General features: G+C 47.7%; 1 protein-coding gene across 7 annotated transcripts in view; it reads left to right on the top strand.

Annotated features, from left to right (window-relative positions):
- The first annotated feature begins 878 nt into the window (after window positions 1-878).
- Window positions 879-21,042, top strand: part of KDM8 (lysine demethylase 8 (putative)) — a 44,067-nt gene continuing 23,903 nt past the window's right edge. For 6 of the 7 annotated variants that reach the window (XR_015769542.1, XR_015769545.1, XR_015769544.1 and 3 more), the window contains exons 1-4: window positions 1,393-1,663; window positions 16,368-16,880; window positions 18,705-18,871; window positions 19,964-20,096. Coding sequence is in view for 3 of the 7 variants with exons in the window: in XM_088029056.1 (XP_087885182.1) it covers window positions 16,389-16,880; window positions 18,705-18,871; window positions 19,964-20,096 (792 nt within the window). In the remaining 4 variants the exon portion in view is untranslated. Of the gene's footprint in view, window positions 988-1,392; window positions 1,664-16,367; window positions 16,881-18,704; window positions 18,872-19,963; window positions 20,097-21,042 lie in introns of those variants that run through there. The other variant, XM_028110199.1, reaches the window with a different exon arrangement.

Genomic DNA, 21,042 nt, shown 5'->3' on the forward strand with positions numbered 1-21,042 from the left:
CTGATATCTGATCAAATTCCTTATTCTCTACCCTTGATATCTTATCACTCTGGCCTGTGTAGTTGGTTTAGTAGAATTCCCCTTACCCCTCATGTGTCCTCTTAGTAATTTCCCATCCACTGACCTAGACCCTGCTCCTTGGCTATAAATCTGCACTTGTCTGTTATATTTCTAGTTGTGCCCCACGTCTCCCTATCATGAGCCCCCGTTGCAGCAGTATGTAGTCAGTCTGCCTTAGCACCTTTGACGGGAGTCATGATTTTTTTTTTTTTTTTTATAACCAGCAAATGAATTCCCTTCCCTTTCCTCCTTGGACTCCTGACCCAGTATGAGCAGAACTTTCTCCTGAGTCTGTTCAAGCCTTCAAAAGGCCTGAGTCCCTGGCGGCCACAGGTAGTGTGCTCAAAACCAAAACCCTCAGGGATGCCCACACCACTCAGGGTCAGGGCAGCACCGGCAGGAATGATTCCGGCCTCCCCACTGAAACCCAGGACCTTCTCACACCCACGAGCCGTGGATGCAGCGCTTGGGGGTTCAAATTTAGGATCTGTGACTTTCCTGAAGCACAAGGATTTGGCCACTTTATTTCGCTGGGCGTTAGCTGACCTCTCCGTAAACCAGGAAAACGAATCATGTTAACTGTACGGTTCAGATGAAATGGCGGATGCGAAGCTGACTAGCCCACGAAGTTATCAGAGCTGAGGAACTCGCAGGTGTGCCCGACTTGGGACGAGAAACCGAGGAAAAGGCCCCCACCTGGCTTGCCGCCACCACCCACAGGCTTTCGGAAACAGGACTGGGAGAGGCCGCGGCATCGATCACTCGGCGCTCGGCTAAGCACTCCGTGCTGATCAGACGAGCACTGAGCGATCGATACCTCGGCAAAGCCTGACTACTCGGAGAAGGCGAGGGCCGGAGTGTTCCGACCAAACGAAACAGGTTGTCGCCAGCCTCCGGGCGACTCGACACAGCCCAAACTCGAGACAGGTGAGCTTGAGCAACTCCAGAGGGCGGGCGGCTCTGGCTCTGTTGAAGCGGAGGGTAGGACTGCGCAGGCGCTGTGTTTAAAGACGAAGCGGGGGGGGGAAAAAAAGACGGCCTCGCGCGTGCGCCTTGGAAAGCCCCGGGGCAGCGCTCCAAAGTAGCGAAAGTGGGGTGTGAACGGGGAGGGAAAACAAAGCCAGCGCATGCGCGCTGAGAAGGCCGTTTAGCGGCTCCAGCTTTCTGCGCTGGCGGGGGGGGGAGGGGGAGGGTAGACCCCCGCGCGTGAGTGATGTTCGCTCTACGCCTGTAATTTCGTTTTGCGCATGCGTAAAGCCAGCTCAGCTGGTGTGGGCCTGCGCAGTCCTTGGCGGGGGGGGGGTGTCCCCGTCGGTGCAACCGTAGTGCGCCTGCGCGAATTTTTATTTCCTTCGTGACGGTACCGGCAGGTGTCTTCATGCTGTGGCTCTCGGACCGAACCTCTTTGTCACCGGCCTGGAGGGGGGCCGGCTACAAACCGAATGTAGGCCGCGAGCAGTGAAGTCCCAGGAAGGGAAGGGGTGTGAGGCCTCGCGTGGAGTGTTGGTGTGGGGGACCTGAAGGAGAGGGATTTCTAGTTTGACAGGAGTTAACGCTGAGCATCGGTGTCGCGCTCTGCACCTCGCGTTAGAATCCAGCAGAGGTAAGTTACCGTGCTCAGCAGCCCCAAGGTCAGGGGGTCGGCAGGTGTTGGGGCCACGCCGACGGCCCGAACCCGAGACAGCGTGGCCCTTGGAATGCCAGACTTCACTTTTGCGCCCGTGAATAAAGCTTTCCAAATATTTTCAAACCTCTCTGGAAAGTTGTACGAAGCTCCCTAGAAAGCTCTTGTTTTTTGCACAACTTTCGTGGAATAGTGCCACGATAAAATTGGAGAGATTTCGGGGCGCCTGGGTGGCTCAGTCGTTAAGCGTCTGCCTTCGGCTCAGGTCATGATCCCGGGGTCCTGGGATGGAGCCCCCATCAGGCTCCCTGCTCCGTGGGAAGCCTGCTTCTCCCTCTCCCACTCCCCCTGCTTGTGTTCCCTCTCTCGCTGTGTTTGTGTCAAATAAATAAATGAAATCTTTAAAAAATTGGAGAGGTTTCAAAACTAACTGGGTAGCCTGTTTCCAGAAAGCCGGATAGAGGCTTCTATTCCGGAAGGCACCGGTGGGAGGCTTATGACCAGCATGCCGCTTTCGGGGCTGTCTCGGGTCAGCCTGAGACCTTTGTGGGGCTCTTGGCGGGGGGCCGCTTTCATAAGGCCCACCTGATACTCTCTGTGAATCCCGGTGAGATTGTCCAAGAAGCCATTTCTCCCAACCAGTTTAAAGACTACTCTGGGAGCTGCTTTAGGTTTTTAAAGATAATTAAAGAGAATTCTGGGATGACAATGGTGGCTTCCTTAGGAGGCTTTCTTTTGTAACCAACAGAAGCCACTTGGGCTGTTCACTAACGAAAGACCAGCTTACTTAAATAATGTGCTCTATCTGAATGGTGAATTTAGGAAGTCGGGCCCAGAGTCCATGCCGACTGTCTTATATAGCCTATACTGGGCTCCTCTGTGTTTAATACAACCAACAAGAAGCCTTTCATGAAGTTCGCATTAGGTTGATTTACAAAGCCCAAACAAAAGCCACTCGGAGAGGTTAGTTCCTAGAACCTTTATGTGACCCCCATGCCAAGAATATCCTTTCGTGCATCAACAAAAAGGCCTTTTATAAGAGAAGCTAAGACACAGTCCACTGAGAAGCTATTTTATGCAATCTGTTCCTTACCTTCCCCTGAAAGCTGTCTCATGTCATGAAACCAGTACATGTGGCGCTCTGAAAGGTCAGTTTACAAAGTCAGGAAACAAGAGCACTCCGCTCTTTCTGTACCTGACACCTGCACCCTCACTTCCTTCAAAAAAAAAGCCTTCTATGACCAACAAGTCTCTAGGCTGATAGCTGTGGAGTTCTAGGAGACTGACTTTAATGTGATGATATAGGGCCCCTCAGGCTTTTTCATAATTAGGGTGACCATAGGTCTCAGTTGGCTTGGAATAACCCTAATTTCTGACTTGTCCAGTCCTAAATATTAAATATTTAGGTATATTAAATACTGGAAACTGAAATTTGCGTATATACAAAAGAAAGTTACTAAGAGCACTCCCAGTACTCAGCTTGTGTAAAATGAAATTCCTACTTACAGAAATGAGAGTTCCAAGCAATGAAAAACAACATTGGAGAAAATGATGAGAATAAAAAATTTTATAAGAGAAAAATTTTATACCAAGCCAAAAAAAAGGGGGAGTGGGTCCTATATATAGCATCCTGGTTTGTCAGAGATACTCTGTAGTTAACTTTCCTATACCTGACCACCAGAAGCCTGTTTATACCACCTCTGCTTATTCCCTTTCCTTGTATGTGGAACTCTGGGAGGCCAATTTGAAGACCAGTCTACAGCACCACTCTGAAAGACTTTCACACAGTTTATTTTTGACTCCCTTCTCTGGAAAGCTGTTGAGCATAACCTGTTATAAAAGGCAATTCAGTGAGCAGCTCTGGGAAGCCAGTCAATAAAGCCAGGCCACAAGGCTACTCTGGCTGATGCCTTCCTCTGGAAAACTGTTTAATATAATTATCAAGAAGCCTTTTTCATCAGACCAGTACATGGGGGATGCTAGAAGGCTGATTTGTAAAGCCAGGACTTGAGGCCATTTAGAGAGGGGTTTCATGTTGCCTATACCCCACCTTCAGTGGAGGGGCAGATCGAATGGCTGGGTGTGCAGGCCACTGCTTACAGCCCACATGAGGCCACCTGCTCTGGAAGATAGTTTCATACAGTCAGCAAGAAGGTGTCTGACCCAGCCAGTGAAGGCCATTTCTCCCTTGAGGCCACGTTCCACGGTAACAGGAGCTAATGGAAGGGTTTTTTGGTAGAACATATCCTGGTTCCTGTTCTGAAGACACCATGGGAGATAGAGTGCTTTGTAAAATAAGACAAAGCCTGGGTTTCATCTGGCCCCCAGACAAGGGCCCAATGTGTAGGCAAGCCCGTTTTTGAAACCGTTCATTAGTCCTTTGGAAGACTGTTTCACGTAGTAGGATGTGGCTCCTCCCCCAAAGGCTGTCTGATATGGCAACCATTTAAAAGGCAAACGTTCTGAGAAGCCGTAAGATTAAGATTACTCAGATAATGACCAGGCTGTCACCTCCCCATGCATAGTTGCTTCATGCTGCCAACATAAGGTCTTCTGGGAGGCTAGTGGTTTTGGGTTTGTTTTTGTTTTTTTAAGATTTTTAAGTAATCTGTACATCCAACGTGGGGCTCAGACTCACAACCCCGAGATCAAGAGTCCCATACTCCACTGACTGAGCCAGTCAGGTGCCAGGGAGGCTAGTGTTTTAAGATAAATCGTGAAGCCCTTTGGGAGGCCGTTCAAGAGGCTAATACGGAGTCAATCTGAAAAATCATTTTGAAAACAAACTCAGAGCTATCCTGAAACGCCCTCCTCTGGAAGACTTTGTCATATAGTGTTACCATTAAGTATCTCTGGAGACCTTTTTCTAAGGCCATTCATCGAGGAACTCTAGACAAGAAATTAATTACTAAAGCTACTTTAGGTGGCTAAGAGGAGACTGTTTTGTGCAGGCCCTCTCCCAGAAGGCTATTTCACATGGCCATCTATAGCAGGCCCTGTCCGAAGCCAGTTTGCAAAGCCACCCATAGGCTGCCTGAGGAGGCTGGTTTATGGAGACCAAACACAAGGCCGCCTTGGGAAGCCAGCTTGTGAAGTAGCCCACGAGGCCACCTGTAGACATTTGCTTTGTAAGGCCTTTTGTGAGCTCTATGAAGGGCTGTTTGGTGAGGTCAGTTTGCAAAGTCCGTAATCTGCATCCCAGGGAACCAGTTGATGGCCCCTTTAAAATTGTCTGGTACGCCATTTTTTAAGGGCACTAAGAGACCAGTTTACAAAGCTGGTACATAAGGTTCCAGTGGAAGCCATTTTTATAGTAAAGCAAATAAATAGGTGGTCTACGGGAAGGCGCTTTTTTTTTATTTCTTTTATTGTTATGTTAATCACCATACATTACATCATTAGTTTTTTATTGATGAATTAGTCTACTTTATTTTGCATTTTTCCATGTACAGTGTGAGAAACTGATAGTTTTGTTTTTTTATTGTTATGTTAATCACCATACATTACATAATTAGTTTGATGTAGTGTTCCATGATTCATTGTTTGTGCATAACACCCAGTGGTCCATGCAGAAGGTGCCCTCTTTAGTACCCATCACCAGGCTAACCCATCCCCCAGCCCTCTCCCCTCTAGAACCCTCAGTTTGTTTTTCAGGATCCATCGTCTCTCATGGTTCGTCTCCCCCCTCCAATTTACTCCCCTTCATTCATCCCCTCCTGCTATCTTCTTCTTTTTTTTTTCTTAACATATATTGCATCATTGTTTCAGAGGTACAGATCTGATTCAAAGGTCTTGCACAATTTACAGCACTCACCATAGCAAATACCCTCCCCAATGTCTATGACCCAGCCACCTCATCCCTCCCACCCCGCCACCACTCCAGCAACCCTCTGTTTGTTTCCTGAGATTAAGAATTCCTCATATCAGTGAGGTCATATGATACATGTCTTTCTCTGATTGACTTATTTCGCTCAGCATAACACCCTCCAGTTCCATCCACGTCGTTGCAAATGGCAAAATCTCATTCCTTTTGATGGCTGCATAATATTCCATTGAGTATATATACACCACATCTTCTTTATCTATTCATTTGTCGATGGACATCTTGGCTCTTTCCACAGTTTGACTTTGTGGACATTGCTGCTATAAACATTGGGGTGCACGTACCCCTTCGGATCCCTACATTTGTATCTTTGGGGTAAATACCCAGTAGTGCAATTGCGGAATCGTATGGTAGCTCTATTTTCAACTGTTTGAGGAACCTCCATACTGTTTTGCAGAGGGGTTGCTCCAGCTTGCATTCCCACGAACAGTGTAGGAGGGTTCTCCTTTCTCCAGATCCCCGCCAACATCTGTCGTTCCCTGACTTGTTAATTTTAGCCATTCTGACTGGTGTGAGGTGGATCTCATTGAGGTTTTGATTTGGATTTCCCTGATGCCGAGCAATGTTCAGCACTTTATCATGTGTCTGTTGGCCATTTGGATGTCTTCTTTGGGAAAATGTCTGTTCGTGTCTTCTGCCCATTTCTTGGTTCGATTATTTGTTCTTTGGTGTTGAGTTTGATAAGTTCTTTATAGATTTTGGATACTAGCCCTTTATCTGATATGTCATTTGCAAAAATTATCTCCCATTCTGTCGGTTGTCTTTTGGTTTTGTGGACTGTTTCTTTTGCTGTACAAAAGCTTTTTATCTTGATGCAATCCCAGTACTTCATTTTTGCCCTTGCTTCCCTTGCCTTTGGCAATGTTTGTAGGAAGAAGTTTCTGTGGCTGAGGTCGAAGAGGTTGCTGCCTGTGTTCTCCTTTAGGATTTTGATGGACTCCTGCCTCACGTTTAGGTCTTTCAACCATTTGGAGTCTATTTTTGTGTGTGGTGTAAAGAAATAGTCCAGTTTCATTCTTCTGCATGTGGCTGTCCAATTTTCCCAACACCATTTGTTGAAGAGACTGTCTTTTTTCCATTGGACATTCTTTCCTGCTTTGTCAAAGATGAGTTGACCATAGAGTTGAGGGTCCATCTCTGGGCTCTCTATTCTGTTCCATTGATCTATGTGTCTGTTTTTGTGCCAATACCATACTGTCTTGATGATGACAGCTTTGTAATAGAGCTGGAAGTCCGGAATTGTGATGCTGCCAGCTTTGCTTTTCTTCTTCAACATTCCTCTGGCTATTCGGATCTCTACTGGTTTCATACAAATTTTAGGATTATTTGTTTCATTTCTTTGAAAAAACTGGATGGTATTTTGATGGGGATTGCATTGAATGTGTAGATTGCTCTAGGTAGCATTGACATCTTCACAATGTTTGTTCTTCCAGTCCATGAGCATGGAATGTTTTTCCATTTCTTTGTGTCTTCCTCAATTTCTTTCATCAGTATTTTATAGTTTTCTGAGTATGGATCTTTTGCCTCTTTGGTTAGATTTATTCCTAGGTATCTTATGGTTTTGGGTGCAGTTGTAAATGGGACCGACTCCTTGATTTGTCTCTCTTCTGTCTTGTTGTTGGTGTATAGGAATGCCACTGATTTCTGTGCACTGATTTTAAATCCTGCCACTTGACTGAATTCCTGTATGAGTTCTAGCAGTTTTGGGGTGGAGTCTTTTGGGTTTTCCACATAAAGTATCATATCATCTGCAAAGAGTGAGAGTTTGACTTCCTCTTTGCCGATTTGGATGCCTTTGATTTCTTTTTGTTGTCTGATTGCTGTGGCAAGGACTTCTAATACTACGTTGAATAGCAGTGGTGATAGTGGACATCCCTGCCGCGTTCCTGACCTTAGGGGGAAAGCTCTCAGCTTTTCCCCATTGAGAATGATATTGGCTATAGGTTTTTCATAGATGGCTTTTATGATATTGAGGTATGTACCCTCTATCCCTATACTCTGAAGAGTTTTGATTAAGAAAGGATGCTGTACTTTGTCAAATGCTTTTTCTGCATCTATTTGAGAGGATCATATGATTTTTGTTCTTTCTTTTGTTAATATACTGTATCGCGTTGATTGATTTGCGGATGTTGAACCAACCTTGCAGCCCAGGGATAAATCCCACTTGGTCATGGTGAATAATCGTTTTAATGTACTTTTGGATCCTATTGGCTAGTATTTTGGTGAGAATTTTTGCATCCATGTTCATCAAGGATATTGGTCTGTAATTCTCCTTTTTGATGGGATCTTTGTCTGGTTTTGGGATCAAGGTAATGGTAGCCTCATAAAATGAGTTTGGAAGTTTCCCTTCCATTTCTATTTTTTGGAACAGTTTCAGGAAAATAGGTATTAATTCTTCTTTAAATGTCTGATAGAATTCCCCTGGAGAGCCATCTGGCCCTGGACTTTTGTTTCTTGGGAGATTTTTGATGACTGCTTCCATTTCCTTAGTGGTTATGAGTCTCTTTAGGTTTTCTATTTCTTCCTGGTTCAATTTTGGTAGTTGATACCTCTCTAGGAATGCATCCATTTCCTCCAGGTTATCTAATTTGCTGGCATAGAGTTGCTCATAATATGTTCTTATAATTGTTTGTATTTCTTTGGTGTTGGTTGTGATCTCTCCTCTTTCATTCATGATTTTGTTGATTTGGGTCATTTCTCTTTTCTTTTGGATAAGTCTGGCCAGGGGTTTAACAATCTTGTTAATTCTTTCAAAGAACAGGCTCCTAGTTTCGTTGATCTGTTCTACTGTTCTTTTGGTTTCTAGTTCATTGATTTCTGCTCTGATATTTATTATTTTTCTACTCCTGCTGGGTTTAAGCTTTATTTGCTGGTTTTTCTCTAGCTCTTTTAGGTGTAGAGTTAGGTTGTGTATTTGAGACCTTTCTTGTTTCTTGAGAAAGGCTTGTATTGCTATATACTTTCCTCTCAGGACTGCCTTTGCTGTATCCCAAAGATTTTGAACAGTTGTGTTTTCATTTTCATTGGTTTCCATGAATTTTTTTAATTCTTCTTTAATTTCCTGGTTGACCCATTCATTCTTTAGTAGGATGCTCTTTAGCCTCCATGTATTTGAGTTCTTTCCGACTTTCCTCTTGTGATTGAGTTCTAGTTTCAAAGCATTGTGGAATGAAAATATGTGGGAATAATCCCAATCTTTTGGTACCAGTTGAGACCTGATTTGTGGCCTAGGATGTGATCTATTCTGGAGAATGTTCCATGGCCACTAGAGAAGAATGTGTATTCTGTTGCTTTGGGATGGAATATTCTGAATATGTCTGTGAAGTCCATTTGGTCCAGTGTGTCATTGAAAGTCTTTATTTCCTTGTTGATCTTTTGCTTAGATGATCTGTCCATTTCAGTGAGGGGGGTGTTAAAGTCCCCCACTATTACTGTATTGTTGTCAATATGTTTCTTTGCTTTTCTTATTAATTGCCTTATATAATTGGCTACTCCCGTGTTAGGGGCATAGATATTTACATTTGTCAGATCTTCTTATTGGATAGACCCTTTAAGTAGGATATAGTGTCCTTCCTCATCTCTTATTACAGTCTTTGTTTTAAAATCTAATCTGTCTCATATAAGGATTGCCACCCCAGCTTTCTTTTGGTGTCCATTAGCATGGTAAATGGTTTTCCACCCCCTCACTTTCAATCTGGGGGTGTCTTTGGGTCTAAAATGAGTCTCTTGCAGACAGCCTATGGATGGGTCTTGTTTTTTAATCCAATCTGATAGCCTGTGTCTTTTGATTGGGGCATTTAGCCCATTTACATTCAGGGTAACTATTGAAAGATATGAATTTTGTGCCATTTACTGCCTGTAAGGTGACTGTTACTGTATATTGTCTGTGTTCCTTTCTGGTCTATGCTGCTTTTAGGCTCTCTCTTTGCTTAGAGTACCCCTTTCAATATTTCTTGGAGGGCTGGTTTCGTGTTTGCAAATTCCTTTAGTTTTTGTTTGTCCTGGAAGCTTTTTATCTCTCCTTCTATTTTCAATGACAGCCGAGCTGGATATAGTGTTCTTGGCTGCATATTTTTCTTGTTTATTGCCCTGAAGATATGATGCCAGTCCTTTCTGGCCTGCCAGGTCTCTGTGGATAGGTCTGTTGCCAATCTAACGTTTCTACTATTATAGGTTACATATCTCTTCTCCCGAGCTGCTTTCAAGATTTTCTCTTTGTCTCTGAGACTCATGAGTTTTACTATTAGATGTCGGGGTGTTAACCTATTTTTATTGATTTTGAGAGGGGTTCTCTGTGCCTCCTGGATTTTGATGCCTGTTTCCTTCCCCACATTAGGGAAGTTCTCTGCTATAATTTGCTCCAATATACCTTCTGCCCCTCTCTCTCTTTCTTCTTCTGGGATCCCAATTATTCTAATGTTTCGTCTTACTGTATCGCTTATCTCTCGAATCTGCCCTTTTGATCCAGTAGTTGTTTATCTCTCTTTTTCTCAGCTTCTTTATTTTCCATCATTTGGTCTTCTATATCGCTAATTCTCTCTTCTGTCTCATTTATCCTAGCAGTTAGTGTCCCCATTTTTGATTGCACCTCATTAATAGCCTTTTTGATTTCGATTTGGTTAGAGTTTAGTTCTTTTATTTCTCCAGGAAGGGTTTCTCTAATAACCTCCATGCTTTTTTCAAGCCCAGCTAGTATCTTTAAAATCATGATTCTGAACTCTAGGTCCGACATCGTACTAATGTCTGTATTTAGTAGGTCCCTGGCAGATGGTACTACCTCTTTTTCATTTTGTTGAGGTGATTTTTTTCGTCTTGTCATTTTGTCCAGAGGAGAATAGATGAATGAGAGGACAAAATGCTAACAGGTTAACAACGTCCTCAGAAAATATACTCTGAACAAATCAGAAAAGACCTGAAACCAGGGGAAAAGAAAGGGAAAGAAAGAGAAAAAAAAAAGGAAAAGATAAAAACAAACAAAACAGAACAAAACAAAAAAAAACAGAATATGATTAAATATGATCAGGCTGGTGCATAGATCAGTGCCACACACTAGATTTTGGGTGTATTTTGGTCTATTAGAAGAAAGTGCCTCCTAAAGTTTTAAAGAAAGAAAGACTTATATATGTACAAAATAAGGGTTGATACAATGAAGGGATGGAGTATGACTGTAAAGATGAAAATTATAAAAGATTTTATAAAAGGAATTGATAAGTTGTTTGAAAAAAGAAAGATTTAAAAAAAAAAAAAAGGGGGGAGAGAATGTGATCAGGCAGGAGACTAGAACAAAGCCATACCCTAGTGATTTAGGGTATATTTTGATCTGTTAGAAGAAACTATCTCAAAATTTTAAAGAGAGAACAACTTATATATATATGCCAAAAATAAGGGTAACTACTATGAAGGGATAGAATATGACTCTAAAAATGAAAAATAAAAACATTTTTTAAAGGGATTGATAAGATGTTGGTTGAAAAAGGGACGAAGAAAAATTAAAAAAAAAAACATTAAAAAAAATTAACTTTGAAAGACTAATGAATCATGGTAAAAAAGCCATGAATTCTCTGTGCAGTATTCCCCTAGCGCTGGAGTTCTCCCGTTCTCCTTGATCGGTAAACTTGGTCTTGGCTGGCTGTTCGTGCTGATCTTCTGGGGGAAGGGCCTGTTGCCGTGGTTCCCAAATGTCTTTGCCAGAGGCGGAATTGCCCCGCCCTTGTCGGTCGGGCTAAGCAATCTGCTCGGGTTTGCTCTGGGAGCTTTTGTTCCCTGCAAGCTCTCGGTACAGCTTTGGAGGATGAGAGTGAAAATGGTGGCCTCCCAATCTCTGCCTGGAGGAGCCGAGAACTCGGGGCCCCGCTCCTCAGTGCGTCCCCAGAGAAAAGCAAATACTCCCATCTCCCAGGTCTCCGGCCGCATTCCGTGCTCACCCGGCCTGTGACTGAGCGTTTCTATCTCTGGCACCCGACCCTGTGTGGAGTCTCCAAACCCAGCAGATCCCTGCTGTGTGCTCCCGCACCGCTCCTCCCAGGGGAGGAAGGGGAGTCTCCCCGGATCTGCCGCTTGTTGGGTCCCTGCTGGAGGAGCAGTGGCCCGACTGTCACCGATCACAGTTTATGGCATCCCCGAGCTGAGAGCCCGCGCCTCAGCTCCGTCTCTGCAGCCGGCTTCCCTGCTCTGATACCCAGGAGCTCTGCCGCACTCAGGCACCCCCGGTCTTTCTGTGACCCCGAGGGTCCTGAGACCACACTGTCCCGCGAGGGTTCCCCACCCCGCTTAGCCACTGGAGCGATATCCCTCAGCGGAGCCGACTTCTAAAATTTCCGATTTTGTGCTCCGTGGCTCTATCACTTGCCAGAAGCAGCCGGCGGGCTCCACCCCCCCGCCATCTATCCTCTCGAATATTGCCTCAGATTCACTTCTCCACACATCCTACTTTCTAGTAAGTGGTCGCTTTTCTGTTCAGAGAGTTGTTGCTATTCTTTTCCTTGATCTCCTGTTGAGTTCATAGGTGTTCAGAATGGTTTGATCCCTATCCAGCTGAATTCCTGAGACCAGATGAAATCCAGGTCTCCTACACCTCCGCCACCTTGCTCCGGTTGGGCACAGGGAGCCTTTTTTATAGACCTTTGTGAGAAGCCAGGGTATGAAGCCTCTGAGGTCTTTTGGATACCTGAGACTTCTCGAGGTTGCTTCATAAGACACATGTGTCACTCTGAGGGGGATGAGCCACGAAGCCACCGAGGGAGACCAGTTGATGGGCTCACATGCATTTTTGTGGGTGGGTAGTAGATATGGCCACGCTGGAAGGTTGGACTGTGAAGCCCTCCCAAGAAGGCTGTTCATTAGGCCAACACAAGAGATTTACAAATCTTCTAGGAGGCCAGAGCTAGAAATCATCCTGGCAGGCGAGGGCCAGGCCACTCGAGGCTCTCAGTCCCATCATTCATTGGAGGGCCCGCTGGGAGGGATACCCCTTGTGCACCAAGGACCAAGCTAGGAGACAAAGGTCCAAAAACGGATTCAGTCCTCACCCCCGAAGCCAAAGAGTGTTCTGCATAACACTACCACGTACTGTGTAGTTTTGGACAAGTTGCTTAATCTCCCAAATCTTTGTTCATATCTGTAAGACCACACATCATGAAATTAGGAGGAATATATTAGGTAATCTACATAAAACATGGAACATTGACACGGCACATAGGAAAGTCACTTCATTTTTCCCTGGACTTTAGTTCCTTCATCAGCAGAAGAGGATGGGTTTGTGGGGAGAATGATCACATACTTCCCTATCCACTTAACGGCCCCAAGAGGTACAAATCAAAGGAGAGGGAGAGGAAAGGTGGGGGAACTGTGGAAAGACGGCAGGACTGAGAACAACTCTATGGTATTGCTGTAGCTTGAGGACACACCCAGGAAGAGGTACTTCAAACATAATGACACACAAGAAAGATGGGTCCTTCTGTGAAGTGATGGGATTTTCTCATCTGTTAAGTGGGAATAATAACTCCTCCTTTACAGATTTTTCTTGAGTTAAGCAACCCGGACTCCCAGCTTCATCATGGGCTGGCTGGAGATGGCATGGCTCCGTTCCTTCACCTGTAAGATCATGGAAGTGGGGGCCAGACGGCCTGAGTTTTAAATCTCTGGATCACCTCTTCCCAGCCGAGTGCTTTGGACAAGTCATTTAACTTCTCTGCTTTAGCTTCCTTACCTGTGAAATGGGGATGATGATACTTTGTTAGAGTTTCTGTAAGAATTAAAAAGCCCCTGGAGCATACCTGGCTTACAGTAAATACCCCAGTATGTTCTTGGTGTCACAAGGTCATTATGAGAGTTGGTGAGGTAATCATGCAATACTGTCAGTATTCTACTTGCTGTTACTCATGAGTTGGGGAGAAATGAGCAAACATGGAGCCCAGAGGTAGGGATGGGGCTGTCCAGCCTACCTTTAGGGACCATACCTCTAGCATTCATATGTCTTCACTTCCCTGTCTACTGCTGACTTCTTCATACACATTGGTACTAAAGGAAGCCATGCTTTTTCTTCCTGTTCTATTGGGTGAGTTACAGTTGAGTCCCAGAGGGTCAGGGAAATCTGGATAGGGGTGTTTATTAGTTATCTACTGCTGTACAACAGATCACCATAAACTTAGTTGCTTAAAACAACACATATTAGTTTCTTTGGGTCAAGAGTCTGGGTGTGGCTTAGATGGGTCCTGTGCGGCAGCAACCTCTTTGACCTCAGCCACAGCAACTTCTTCCTAGAAACATCGCCAAAGGCAAGGGAAGCAAGGGCAAAAGTGAACTATTGAGACCTCATCAGGATAAAAAGCTTTTGCACAGCAAAAGAAACAGTCTACAAAACCAAAAGACAAGCGACAGAATGGGAGAAAATATTTGCAAATGACATATCAGATAAAGGGCTAGTATCCAAAATCTATAAAGAACTTCTTAAACTCAACACCCAAAGAACAAATGATCCAATCAAGAAATGGGCAGAAGACATGAACAGACATTTTTCCAAAGAAGACATCCAAATGGCCAACAGACATGAAAAAGTGCTCCACATCACTCGGCATCAGGGAAATCCAAATCAAAACCTCAATGAGATACCACCTCACACCAGTCAGAATGGCAAAAATTAACAAGTCAGGAAATGACAGATGTTGGCGGGGATGTGGAGAAAGGGGAACCCTCTTACACTGTTGGTGGGAATGCAAGCTGGTGCAACTACTCTGGAAAACAGTATGGAGGTTCCTCAGTTGAAAATAGAGCTACCATATGATCCCGCATTTGCACGAAGGTTGCTATTTCTTGGCATCCAATTAGATAGGGGATATTAACAGCTGTTAGTACACCTAGCGCATAGCGGCACGGGTGAGTAATCGATTGCGGGCAATTATGAACCCGCTAGAACCTACTCACATATTAGTACTTCTGCATTAGGACCGGCCTGCCATCCATATAGAATGCCACCAAAAGCACCAACTATGATGTTTGTCCTTTCTCTGTAGGTTTTATGTATTTCCAGGTTTCTTCCTGCAAAGTTAAGATCTCATCCTTCAGGAGCCTTCACTGAGTGCCTACTGTGAGCCAGACTCCAGGGAAACGTAGAGAAATGAGACCTGTTCTTGCCCTGGAGAAGCTCCCTAGCTAGCATCAGAGAGACAGACATGTAGGCCGGTACTCAGAGTACATTTGGGACAAGAGCAGTTAAAGAAAGTCAAGAGCTATTCCAACACAAAATGCTGTCAGAGGGTCTTGGCAGGTTTCCCATAGGGGATCATTGAGGGTCGGCCTTAAATGTTGGATAGGAGTTTGCCAGAGAGGCGGGGTGTCAGAGGCATTCCAGACAAGGGCAGTACCTGTTCCTCTCTGAGCAAACATTTATCCGGTGCCCACGGCGAGCCTGGTCTTGTGCCAGGCCCCCAATGTAGCAGTGACCCCAGACAGACGAGGGCCCTGCACGCAGAGTTTATGTCCAGCCGAAGAAGGCCACTGTAGAATCATGACCCATGGGATGCTGTCAGAAAGGACACATGTGAGAAACTGTGGGAACCTGGAAGGGAGGAAGTCTGTGTGGTCTCTCTGTCTGGAAAATAACTTTATATAGTTTTTACTTGTATATTTTATCGCTTTTTAATTTTTTAATTATTTTATTTTTTTCATCATGATAAGTGCACTCCTTAATCCCCATCACCTATTTCACCCATCCCTCCCTCCACTCCCCTCTGGTAACTATCAGTTTGTTCTTTTTAGTTAAGAGTCTGCTCCTTGGTTTCTCTCTCTCTCTTCTCTCTCTTCCTTTGCTCATTTGCTTTGTTTCTTAAATATCACATGAGTGAGATCATATGATAATTGTCTTTCTCTGACTTATTTCACTTAGCATTATACTCTCTAGCTCCATCCACATCATTGCAAATGGCAAGATTTCATTTTTTATGGTTGAGTAATATTCTGTCTCTCTCTCTCTCTCTCTCTCTCACACACACACACACACACACACACACACACACACACACACACACACACACACACACTACATCATATCACATCTTTATCCATTCATCAATCGATGGACACGTGAGCTGCTTCCATAGGTCCCCTGTTGTAAATAATGCTGCAATAAACAGGGATGCATGTATTCCTTTAGTGTTTTTGTATTTTGGGGGTAGATACCCAGGAGTATGATTACTAGGTTGTAGGGTAGTTCTATTTTTAATTTTTTGAGGAAGCTCCATACTCTTTTCCAGGGTGGCTGTACCAGTTTGCATTCCCACCAACATGGAAATGGACGAGGGTTCCCCTTTCTCCACATCCTCACCCACACTTGTTGTTTCTTGTGTTGTTGATCTTAGCCATTCTGACAGGTTGAGGTGAAATCTCATTGTAGTTTCGATTTGCATTTCCCTGATGATGAGGGATATTGAGCATCTTTTCATGTGTCTGCTGGCCGTCTGGATGTCTTCTTTTGGAGAAATGACTGTTCATGTCTTCTGCCCAATTTTGAATTGGGTTATTTGTTTTTTGAGTGTTGAGTTGTGTCGGTTCTTTATGGATTTTGGATCCTAACCCTTTTTGGATATGTCATTTGTAAATATCTGCTCCCGTTCCATAGATTGCGTTTTAATATATATCTTTTAAACTCTCAGTGGTTGACATTTTGGCCACTGGATGTCATCACAGATCTAGCTCCCCACCGGTCCCAGTTTGATTTTATGAAAATCTACAAATGTGCATATTTAGGTGTGCAGCACGGTGTTTTGCTCTAACTGTTCTTTCTTTCCCCACCACCTTTATCAGGCTAGGCTGGCAGAGGGCCCGATGGCCGAAGACAACCGAGAGCCCCCGGCAGGAGCCGGCACCCTCCGAGAGGCCCTCCGGGCGCTCCTGCCCCACAGGAAGGAGGAGCTGGTGCCAGAGCTCGGGGAGAAGGTAGAGCGCAGCGTGGTGCAGCTCCTGTGTGAGGCCGCTGAGCTGTTCTGCGGGGGCCGCCGGAGCGAGTGTCTGCAGGCCAGTGAGGCCATCCTGGACTACTCCTGGGAGAAACTCAACACGGGCCCGTGGCAGGACGTCCACAAGGACTGGCGCCGCGTCTACGCCTTCGGCTGCCTCCTGAAGGCAGTGTGTCTGTTCGAGGAGCCTGGGGATTCCGCCGCAGTGGCCGCGGCCCTGAAGGCCTGTGACATGGGCCTGCTGATGGGGGCGGCCATCCATGGGGACATCCTCATTAAAGTCGCCGCTGTCCTCCAGGCTCACCTCCCCTCAGCAAAGAGGCCCGGCCCAGGCCTGGCCGAGGAGCAGCCCAGCATGAAGGTATCTAGGTGGGATTGTTGCCTGCCACACCTTACATGCCCCCCACAGCCCTGTTTTTTCTAGAAGGGAGGAGTCAGCTGTCCCCAGGGTTGAGACCTCACAGCGTGCTGACCTCTGGCAGAAAATAGAATCTTGGTGGATTTAGAAATGGAACAGCCTGGTCTGTTTTCTCAGTTTTCCCCTCCACTTTCTGCAAAAGCAGTGCCCTTTCAGGAGAGAGGGAGGGTGGAGGCTCTGTGGCCGCCGAGAGCGGCAGCTCAAAGGGCTCGTGTGGGCCAGAGCTGTGGGCAGCTGTAGCCTGCGCCTTCCGGCCTGTTCTTGGTCAGCTTGCTGAAGTGTCACCCACTTTCCCGGCTGCCTCGCTCTTGGTGCTGCAGAGTTGGGGTGAGCTGCTACCTCCAGCAGCCTCCTGGTCCCATGGCTGGTTGGTCCCGCCCTTGAGGTCCTGGCATGGGGGGGTTCTTGGTACTTGGGGGTGCGAAGCACACCGCGCAGAGCTGAGGGCGGCGGCAGACAGGGTGTCAGGCCCCAGCGCTGGTGTGCAGCCCTCAGCCGCGATACCTCTGAGCATGTCTGGTTGCCAGGAGGAAATAGGTCTGTGACACAGGCATGTGGGAAAATGTTCCATCTCACCTGTGGTTTAAAAAAAAAAAAAAAAAGGCAAGAACGGGGAGGCAGGCATTGTTGGCTGTGAAATCCTCAAAGGAGGTTTCCTGTGATAGCCGGTGCTGCCGAGGACGCCAGGGGGCCACAGGCATGGCGTGTTGGTTGACCTTTCAGGGGGCAGGGCAGACATGCCTGTGCCCTTGGACCCAGGGGTTGCACTTCTCTTTCCCACGCCAAGTCTGTCCCAAGGGAACATGGAGGTGGCCCTGCACCCAAGGTGGTGCTTCCGGCGTGGGCAGCGTTGGGCAGTGTGTGTAGCTGAAGGGGGAGAGCTCATGCTCTGGAGTCGGCCTGCTGGAGTCGGCCAAGGGTCTGGGCCCCTCAGTGTCCCCATTCCCGGGCCTATAAAGGGGGGGTTTGCTCGGCGGCTCTCTGGAGCCCAGGTGGTGGTCCAGATGTGCCAGGCGCTGAGGGTACGATACGGAAGGGCCCGTTCTCCTGGAGCCTGGGTTCTAGGAGGCTGTAGAAGTACGTCTTCTCTCGCACGGTGAGAAAGGTGGGGAGGCAGCTTCGCTCACATAGGGTGGTCAGGGAGGCATCTTTGATGAGGGCAGGTGTGACAACCAAAGCAGAGGGTATATAGGCCGAGAACAGGCACGTGGGAGGCCTCGCGCCCGGCTTGCAGGGACAGAGGGAGCGGACCCCCCCACCCACCGGTGATCCTGGGCACTCTACGTGGGAGGTCTCCTCTCCCAATAACGTGACAGGTGAGGAAACTGAGGCCCGAGGGAGTGACTGGCTCAGGTCACTTGGCTGACAGGTGGTTGAGGAAGTTCTGGCGCAGGGGCTCCCATGACCTTGCCGGGGCTATGACCTGCTTTAGCTGGGCTGCCCGTCCCGCACATCCCTGCCGGGCGCCAGAAGCTGGGCCAGGAACACATCACGGGACAGGGTCCTTTGACACCAGATGGCGTTTGGGGTGGTGACTTTTCCTCTCTTGTGGAGTTTCTGTATGTTCTTTTTAAAAGCGAACAGACCCTTGAACTGGTAAAGAAAAAAGTCTGGGTGTCTCCAGCATGAAAAGGAGGAGGGGGACGCAGGGACAGTGCCAACGCGTACGGCACTGTCATCAGTAACGGAGTCAGCTAGCCTGCGGGGACGCAGACGCCCAGCCCAGTGCCTCAGATGGTAACTTCTCGGCGCTTTGATTTTAAACAGAAAGCGAGGGACGACTGTGTTTCGGTTCCGGATGTGGCATCGGAGAGACTGGTCCCCCGGCTTCGCTGTCCGTCCCTCCAGCATTTCAGGAAGCAGTTTCTGGTTCCCGGGAGGCCTGTGATCCTGGAAGGCGTGGCAGACCAGTGGCCGTGCATGACGAAGTGGAGGTGGGTGGCTCTGCCCGATCCAGCCCCCCACCCCCACCCGGGGACTCCCCGATTCCATCTCCCTTCGTCCCAAGGAAATGCAGCCTTGCATGCGTGTCCCGACCGTGCCTGCATAGATCACTAGGGGTTAACCGGGGATTACAGGTGCAGTGCTCCAAGTTCGTGGCAGAGATGGAAAGGTCCATACTTCCACAGCTTACTGCTCTAAGCAGGTTCTAGTGAGTGCTCGCCTTGTGCGGCGTGAAGTCTGTTAAAGCCATTTTGCTTGATCTGAGGTGTTCCCTGGACCTTCCCAGGGCCCTGAGGCCTAAGAGCAGAAGTAAGAACCCGAGACACGGCCCCTCCCCTGCAGGCAGGTCTCCTGGGCTTGCTTCCTCCTCCCATCTGCTCAGATTCATGGTGGTGACAGCAGGTCGGGCTGCTGAGCGGTGGCTGGCATGCCGAAGCTGCGGAAAGGAGCAGGGGTCTCTGAGGACGACAGATTGGCTCCCCTGTCTCCTGTGGTTCGTGGACGGAGTAGTTCCTGCCAAGGCCGTGTGAAGAGTACCGGCCGCAGGGGCCACCGTCCCGCAAATGTTCATTACGGGTCTTACTACGGGCCAGCCGCCATGATCGGCTCGTGCCGTGTTTTCTTTCTCTGTCCTCCCAGTTCCCATCCCATGGGACAGGTACCATCATCACCCTAGCTTACCAGTGGGCAGAAGTCCCCGGCCGGCCACGGGCAGGGCCAGGCTGCCCGAGCTCAGAAGCCAGCGGCCCTGCTGTGCTGTCTGCTGTTTGCTCAGACGTCTCTGAGCTCAGAGACAAGGTGAGCAGAGAGAGAACTGGGACGCTTTCGGCCAGCCCGGCGATAGAACCGCCCAGCGAGAAGCTTGGCAAACCAGCCTCACTGGATCTCTCTGCAAAGCCATGTGGCGCCGGTGGGCATGTCACCCCACATGTCGGTGCCCGAGTGCCCCCCGCCGGTGAAGAGGGGGTAACAGTAGTCTCTCCCCTTGGGGCTGTGTGGAGACCAGAGGAGACCAGCGTGGCCGAGTGCCCGGCAGGTCTTAGCCAAAGCGACAGTGGTGACTGTACGCATCTGTCTCCTAGTTTGGAGTATATCCAAGACATTGCCGGCTGCCGAACTGTCCCGGTGGAAGTCGGTTCCAGGTACACGGACGAGGACTGGTCGCAGACGCTCATGACGGTCAATGAGTTCATCAGCAGATACGTCAGGAGTGAGGTATGTCCTTGTGCCTCCTCCCCTGCAGTGTTTACGGTGGGAGCTTGCAGGACATCTGGGCGCTGTAGGACGAGGGTCTGGAGGGGCTGGTAGGGGGGCCAGAGTGAGGAAGGCCAGCTGCAAGGCACGCGGAACGCTGACTCATTTCAGGTCTTTTTTTTTTTTTTTTTTTTGGTACAATTCAGTGGTTGGTTGGTTGGTTTTTTAGTGTCTTTTTAAGATTTTGCACCCATCCCCACTATCTAATTCCAGAACATTCTCATCACTCCCCAAGAAATGCCATAGCCATGAGCAGTCACTTCCTCTTCTGCTACAGACAACCCCTAATCTGCTTTATGTTTCCATGGATTTCCCAATACTGGACTTGGTATAGAAACGGAATTGGACAGTCTGTGGTCTGTGTCCGGCTGCTGTCGGCACTATGCTCTCGGGGTTCCCTGCTGTGGCTGGGTAATATCCTGGGGTGTAGACACTCCGCATTTTGTTTATTGTCAGCTGATGGCTGGTCAGGTGGTCTACACTGGCTGGTGTGAAAAGCGCCACTGGGAACGTTCCCATCCAAGTTTCTCCGTGTGGATGTCTGTTTTCGTTCCTCTCGGGTATATACTAGATGCAGAATCGCTGGGTCACAAAATGTTTGACCATTTTGAGGAACTGCCAGATGGTTTCCAAAAGCAGCTGCACTGTGTTCTCATGTCAGATTATTCACAGTAAAGGCCGGGGGTGGCTTCCCCTTCCTGAGGCCCAAACCGTTCCTCTGGGCTCAGAAGGGAAGCCTGCACGCGGCGCATGGACCCTTACGGGGAGGGGACGTCCACCCAGCCTCTGCAGTCCGTCCCAGCCGTCTTCCTGGCCCGGAGAGCAGAGCCCTTCCCGAGGGGGGTCGGGGAATTTCAAATCCATGGTCTGCGATTGTTCCACACACTTTCTAGCAACTCACACCCAA

Source organism: Eumetopias jubatus, unplaced genomic scaffold (genome assembly GCF_037043125.1).
Source record: "Eumetopias jubatus isolate StellerSeaLion01/CBP00866 unplaced genomic scaffold, mEumJub1_p1.0 scaffold_12, whole genome shotgun sequence".
Classification (NCBI taxonomy): Eukaryota; Metazoa; Chordata; class Mammalia; order Carnivora; family Otariidae; genus Eumetopias; species Eumetopias jubatus.